The sequence below is a fragment of the Limulus polyphemus genome, unplaced genomic scaffold, assembly GCF_000517525.1.
Source record: "Limulus polyphemus unplaced genomic scaffold, Limulus_polyphemus-2.1.2 Scaffold1248, whole genome shotgun sequence".
NCBI lineage: Eukaryota > Metazoa > Arthropoda > Merostomata > Xiphosura > Limulidae > Limulus > Limulus polyphemus.
Window position 1 is genome coordinate 70498 of NW_013666858.1, and position 8177 is coordinate 78674.

At 34.3% G+C, this 8177-nt stretch overlaps 1 protein-coding gene across 1 annotated transcript in view; it reads right to left on the reverse strand.

Moving 5' to 3' along the window:
- Positions 1 to 8177, reverse strand: part of LOC106462780 (synaptic vesicle 2-related protein-like) — a 54984-nt gene that overhangs the window by 30298 nt on the left and 16509 nt on the right. Inside the window, exon 3 of the mRNA XM_022390118.1 lies at positions 6680 to 6778. Coding sequence (XP_022245826.1) covers positions 6680 to 6778 — 99 coding nt within the window. The remainder of the gene's footprint in view (positions 1 to 6679; positions 6779 to 8177) is intronic.

Genomic DNA, 8177 nt, shown 5'->3' on the forward strand with positions numbered 1-8177 from the left:
GTAAAAATAATTTTATAAATATATTATAAATCAACAGTGTGGAAATAAAGTAACTATTTCCTAAGTAACAGCGTCTACGAAGGGTGGGGCCACAGAAATAAATCAAACTCAAAAGGGAGCCACGAGGAAAAAAAGGTTGAGAAACACTGTGTTAGAGGACATTTCAGACATTACTATTATTCTCTTCCAATATATTCTATGGAATCATGTTGTTATTTTAGAAGATGTTTTGTAATTATTGTTGTTCTCTTCCTACACTTGGAAATGATAGATGATATTTTAGGTATTGTTGTTATTTTCTTCCTTCACTTTCTTCAGTTTCTGTAACACCTCTTGTTAAACAATTTTTCTGACGCTATCCTTCTTTTTATTATCAGATAAGTTTCTCTGCTACTGGTAAATATGTAATCCAGTACTACCTGTTCATATTCAGATTGTCGGCGACTAAACCTGCACCCTCATCTGGCTAGCCAGATGAAGAGGGTAGTGGATCCCTGCAGGGCAGGACTAAAAACAAAACCTGTCAAAGGGCGGATTAACACCCATGAGTCAACGATCATCCACAGCCCCACCGCCTTGTGGGATATTCTTGACTGTACAACGGCTACCAGAGTAAATTGTTTACAAACCGGCAAAAGGCAATAGGAAACCAATGCTGTACTTTCCAAAGAATAATCATGACCCAGAACCATTCCAGATTTCAGAACGACGTGAAGGGAGAGTCCAGCGGAGCATCTTCGTCCGATAGAGAAAAACATGAGTCATAGGTGACAACCGACCGTCATCCTATTACTGCTGGCAAAAACAAGAATATCATTAATTTGACCACATGGAATGTAAGAACAATGTATCGCTGTGGCAAACTGGACAACGTTAAGAGAGAAAAGTAAAGATTAAAAATCAACATTCTGGGGCTGTGCGAAGTTAGATGGATTAGCGCAGGAGCTATAACATCAGACAAGTACGCCATTGTCTATTAAGGAAGACAGAAAAAAGGCGTTGGATTTGTATTAGACCCAGAATATGCAAAGGCCATGAAAGGATATTGGGCAATATGAAATCGAGTGCTGATGATCAAATTAAGCACTAAATAACTTGATTCCAACATCATTCAAGTTTATGCTCCAACGTCAGACAGCAGCGAAGACGAAATCGATCAATTCTACGATGATTTGGAAACTGCCATGAAACAATGCAAGTCTCCAAGGAGACTTTAATGCTAAAGTTGGAGAAGAAAGAGTGGAAGACATTGTAGGTCCATATGACTTGGGAATAAAGAATGAGGGAGGTGATAAAGTAATAGAATGGGCAAAAATGTACGACTTATGTTCGGAAACACCTGGATTAGACAGCACAAACGGAGACTATGGACGTGGAAGAGCCCTGGGGCCAATGCTCGAAACCAGATCGACTTCATCGTAATAAAGAAATAATTTAGAAATGCAACGTTAACATGCGAAGCTTTACTAGGGGCTGATTGTAACAGCGATCATAATCCAGTGCTTACTAAGATCAGAATAAAGCTGAAGAAAATGAAAAAAAACAGTCAAAAATGCCAAGCTCAACCTGGCACTTCTGAAATCAAATACAGCAATCAAGGCACCTTTTTCAGTATTATTAAAGAGCCAATTCAAGGTGCTAGAATGATTAGAGGATGTTGAGAAACAATGGGAATTGTTGAAAGAATGTATGAACCAAACAGCCACAGACACAATACCACCAGTTCAAAGAAGAAGTAAGAAAAATTGGATGACAGATGTTATTTTGAATCTAATGGGAAAAAGAAAAGAAATCAGGAATAATAGGGAGGAATACAATTGACCAAATAGAGAGATATAAAAAATGCATACAAGTAAAGGAGGAATGGTTAAATGACAGCTGCAAAGAAATAGAAGAGCTTTTCAATCAAGACACAAAACAATGTACATGAGAATTGACCGAGTATGTGGGAGAAAGAAATGTTCACCAACAGGTTGCCTACAGTCAAAGGAAGGAGACATTATCATGGAAAAGGACAAGATCTTGGAAAGATGGTCAGAATACAACAAGGAACTTTATGATGATGAAATAATTGAAAATTTGTATATATATATGTATTCAGGAATAATTTTGGGGACCTTCCTATTTTGAAAAAAAGAAGTAAAAAGTGCAACAAAGAAAATTAAAGCTAAAAATTTCCACACACAAGACAACATTATGATCAAAATGCTTGAGGAATTAGCTGGGTTTGGTATTGACACGGTCACAAGTTTATTATACATCTATGAAACAGGCCATATACTAACAGACTTATCAAAATCAATATACATAGTATTACCAAAGACACCAGGTGCATTTGAATGTGAACTACACCGAACAATAAGTTTTATGAGTCACCTGACAAAAATATTATTGAGAATAGTTATGATGAGAGCAAAAAACAGAATCAAACCTGAAATAGTAGAGGAACAATGTGGATTTGTCGAAGGTAAAAGCACAGCCAATGCAATTTACATCCTGAGGACCATCATAGAACGTGCAATCGAAGTAAAGAAAGATTTGTATCCTTGCTTAATAGTCTATACAAAGGCATTTGACAAAGTGAGACATGAAATCATAATGAGAATTCTTGAAAATATCAATTTAGATGATAAAGATATGAGAATAATCAAAAATATATATTGCGAACAAACAGCAGCCATCAGAGTTGAGAATGAGCTTGGCCAATTTCAGAAGATAAAAAGAGGAGTTAGTTAAGGGTGCATGTTATCTCCTTATCTATTTTCCTTGTACAGTGAAATGATCATGAGAGAGATAAAAGACATGTCAGGCATAAGCATTGGAAGCAATAATGTAAACAATATTGCACAGCGTTAATAGCAGGAATGGAAAAAAACTAGTCCTTACTTGACATTGTAAATATAGAAAGTGAAAATATGGGACTTGGCCTAAACACCAAGAAAACAGAATTCATGGTTATGTCAAAGAAAAAAAAACAGTCCAAAATGCACTTTATCACTAAATGGAACCCTTCTCAATCAAATCTACAAGTTCAAATACGTAGAGACATGGATTACATCAGATGGCTGATGTCAAAATGGGGTCAAGAGCAGAATTCAACAGGCTAAGACAACATTTATGAAGATGAAAAATATATTGACTAACAAAGGTATATCAATGAAAATGCCCAAAAGAGTTATTAGCTGCTACATCGAACCAATCTTGATGTTCGGTTGCGAATCATGGACAATAAACAAACAAACGGAAAATCACTTAACACAACTGAAATATGGTTCCTGTGTCGAATGATTAGTTTCCTACAAAGACCGGAAAACAAATGAAGAAGTTCTACAACAATCAAAAACAAAAAGAACATTGATAACAAAAGTTCGAAAAAGACAAGCAGTATTCTTTGGTTATGTGATGAGGAGAAAGGGGATGAAACATTTGGTAACAACGTGGAAATTTGTGGGGAAAAGAAGTAGAGGCAGACAGCGAGAGAAGATCCTGGACAGTTTAACAATATGGCTACACAAAGAGGATGTAATCACAAGTGCCTGGGACCGGGAAAGGTGGAGGGACATTGTCGCCTACGCTACAAAGCACGTCACTTTATGATGATGATTCTTCTTTTCTTCATATAATTAGTGTATTATTAAGTTCTGATGCATGAAGATTTTTCGGGCATACTGATTTTCTCTTCATATAATTTCCTTAGAACGAGATGGTGGTTTAGAAGATTTTTCTCGCATTATCATTATTCCCTTCTTATAGTTTCTGTAAGACCAAATGTTGATTTTACAGGATTTTCCTAACATTATTCTTCTTCTTTACGTCCCCCAGTGGGACTTCGATAAGTCTACGGATTTACAACGTTAAAATCCGGGGTTCGATTCCCCGCGATAGACAAAACATATAGTCCAATGTGGTTTTGCTCTGAAAAATAAACAAATGTATTATTCTCTGCGTGTTATTTATGTAGTACCAGATGTTACTGTTCGAGGACATTTCTGGCATTATTGTTACTCTCTTCCTATAGTTTCTTAAACACTAAATTGTGATTATAGAATATTATTATTTTTGTATAGTTTTTGTAGGATCAGAAGTGATGTTAAAGCATTCTACTGGTATTGTTATTACTCGCTTCATATAATTTCTTTTAGAGAAGGTGGCAATGAAATACGATGCATTGTTTTTAGTCTTCCTGTAATTAGTGCATTACCAAGTGCTGATGCATGAGTGTTTTCTGGCTTATTTATATTTTCTGCTTATGGTTTCTTTAGGACGACGTGGTAATTTTGAGGATTTCTCTCGCATATTGTAATTCTCTTCCTATAGTTTCTGTATGACCAAATGTTATTTTACAGGACTTTCTTAGCATTAATGATATTCTCTGCTTATAGTTTCTGTGAGAACAGGTGGTGCTCTTAGAAAATACATCGGAAATTTTTGTTATTGTTTCTATGGGATTAGATGGTTTTCTTAGATATTTTTATGCTATTATTGTTATTTTATTCCTATAATTTCCGAAGAACCAGGTGGTGATATTAGAGGGTTCTCTAACCTTATTGTTATTTTATTCCTATAATTTCTGAAGAACCAGGTGGTAGTATTAAAGGATATTTTCTGACACTGTTGTTACTCTCTTCCCATAATTTCTTTATGACCTGTTGATGTTTTTAGACGATTATTCTTCAATTATTGTTATTCTCTTCCTATAGTTTCTGTAGGACCAATTGGTGTTGGTAGAGTATATTTCTGTCTTTATTGTTATGTTTTTCTTATAATTTGTGTATCACCAGATAGTGATTTTAGTGCATACTCAAAGCTTTGTTTTCTCTTCTTATAGTTTTTGGAGAACCAACTGTTGCTGTTATAAGATATCTCTGGCAATATTTTTATTCTCTTCCTATAGTTTCTGTAACACCAGGTGGTGCTTTTGGAGGATTTTTCTCGCATTCTTTCTATTATCTTCCTATTCTTTCTGTATTATCAGGTGGTTCTGTTAGAGGATATGTTTGGCTTTAATGTAATTGTCGTTTACTAGTTTCTGTAGGAGAAGTTGGCATTACTCTTATTCTTTCTATAGTATCTGTAGGTCGAGGTAGTGGTGTTAGAGGATTTTTCACTCATTATTTTATTCTCTTCCAATAGTTTCTGTAAGACCAGGTAGTGCTGTTAGAGGATATTTTTGTAGTTTTTATCGGAGCTCGCATGGGAGAATGAATTCGTGATCTTTCGAACGCCAAGCAAGTGTTCTATCAATCGAGGCTTAGCGTTATTCTTAGTAAGGCAACTTTTATCACATTAAACAATCACATTGTTAAAACGTTATTGTTATTTTATCCGATTAGTTATATGAATATTCTAGGGTAGTTGTTATAACAAGGGAGTACAATAATCTTAATATTATCCATCATACTGTATTATCTTTTTAGGAAAAAATAAAATGAAACTTGTTTTCCAAATTGTCTTTGAAGAACTACCAAAACATTCAAAGTGTTAATTCAATACCAAACTTAAGTAATTAGTTTCCAAGGGTAACTTATAAATGTCTTCAGGAGAAACTACATAGAAATATTCTGACCTAATCACTTGATTCTTTTGCATCATTGTAATAGTACATAGTTAGGTAAAACCTTGAAAATGTATTTACAAATCAATATTGACCTGCTTTTTCCCATTAATTACACGAAAAGTATAACCATGAGCACTAAACAACTCAATCATGCTTTGATCGCGCTGTTTCTCTAATACAACTAGTACGCAAGTCTGTAGCCTTATTATAATTATAAGATACTCTATTTCACATTCTGTACGACATCCGACCTACTGCTCAATCAACTACAATATTTAAACTATTATATTTTTTGTTCCCAATCCACATTCACGTGACCAGCTAGCTAACGACTCGTGGTGCTTCAATTTCTCGAATAATTTTATTTCCCGGTCTTTTTTGTCGATTTAGCAGAAATAGATATACATAAAACATATGACAAATAATCTGGGTTTGGTGAAGTAATCTAACTGAAGATAAGTATCACAATCGGGACATGTACATAAACGGAATCAATGTATTTTCCTACATTTTTGGATGTCATTTTTTTACCTTTTTCTGTAAGGTAAATGTCGTTTCGGTGATTTCTATATTACAAGTCTTTCCACAAGAAAATTATCGTTTTAACAATACATTTTACTGTTTTCCATTTATTTCAATATTTCTAAACGGAAACTGACGTTATACTGTATTTTTAGTTCTGATTTTTCATTTATTTTCAAAGTAGCTGTCTATTCATTCGAATTCATAGGATTTACCGATGCCTATAGAATCAAAGTAACCTACTTAAATACCTTCCCTCAGTTAAAATATGACATAAAATAGTTTTCCACTCCGAGTAGGTGCGGCTAACTTGTTAGATCTGATGCTACACTGCTTATGATGTTATTGTCGTACTGTTAATGTTTCACTACGCACTCAACCTTCTCCAGACAGCTTTCAGTCTGAGAGGTTTAGTAGGACATGAAGAATAGATTTATAAGTTTTACAAAATACTCATTAATTGACTCTGCACAGTCATTTGTGTCAATGAAACTTCTGAATGCTGATATAAGGTAGGTCTCTACTATTTTAATTATAATTATATCGAAAAAGAAGAGAAATAAACAAATTAAAGTTTCTTCTTCAGGAAGAGTTACTCACCGATGAAAGCAGTGCCACCTCAAAAGAAGTGATCAACCACTCACAGGATAGGAACCTTCCTAACAAGGACAAAATCATTACCTCACAAGCTTCTGCCATCTACAATAAAAAACAAACATAATAATAATTTCACATTTATTTTCTACACAGTTTGTACTCATGCTTAACTATAAATAATGACGTTGAGTCGGAAGTGAGAACAGAGAGGAAGATTAATTTATAATTGAAAGTTTATTTAATCCAAATGTCATAGAAAGAGAAGCAGAAGTAACCGATAACTCAGAAAACTCTCAATGAATATTGAATATATAACGTTTTTAATCAGATACCATCTGAAGAACAAATGCATCCCTTCTGTAAACGCTCCGGGTTTTGGTTTGTGCTACACATTTAACTATTATTTTCACAATTAACTGTATTTCACTCATTCACTTACATTTCTGTAACTACCTTTTGGTGATATGACTTGACATGTTATTTAAACAAGCACAATGAGTTTTATTTCTAGGAGTTATTTTGAGATTATAAGAAGAATATGAAGTTGCCTTATCACACACAAAAAATACATAAATCACCACTAAATTAGAGAAAGTTTGTTGAATTTCGCGCAAAACTACTTGAAAGCTATCTGGGTTAGTTGTCCCTAATGTTGAAGTTAAAGCAGCCAATTCGTGAACTACTCTTTCACCAACGAATAGTAAGATTGACCATCACATTATAATACCCCCGGGATGCAAACCTGCGACCGGCAGATCGCGAGTCGCGTGCCCACTAGCCATTAGGCCATACCAGGCCTTGGAAGGAAATCAGTGTGATTGTCACTGTATGTTAATTCTTTATAAAACTTATGTTTTATAACTTGGTACTTTTATTTTAAATGTCTTGCTTTGGGATTCAGAACTAGTATAATCATTAAAAGGATATAATAATCTCAAGAATTTATATCAAGATTGGGCAGGAAGACAAATGGTTAACAGTTAACTGTCCTTAATTTAAAACGATTGTTAAAATAGTTATGTTACAATTCATTATATTTTTGTACACTATATACGGGTCATTGCTTCATTGTTTTATGCCTATTCTGCTTATATCAAACGGCATTAAGTTTTGTGATTTTACTAATGTGAAATAATTTTTGTTTTTAATTTATCTTTATACATAATACATGGTGATATTTTAAAACTCATTTTGAGGTTTATTTTGTTAAGATATATATTTGTTGTTAAGCACAAAGCTACACAATGGGCTGTCAGTGATTTACCTACCACGTGTATTGAAACCCAAATTGTAGTGTTATAAGCCCTCAGACTTACCATTGCACTTCAAGGAAATGTTTTAGGTTTAAAACACCAACTTTGACAAGAAATGTTTTGACGTAATGTTCAGAGTTTCTGAAAAATATAACCCAGTGTTGTCTGGCATTTTAAGGCTGTTTTGGAATTTCGCGCAAAGCTACACGAGGGCTATCTGCGCTAGCCGTCCCTAATTTAGCAGTGTA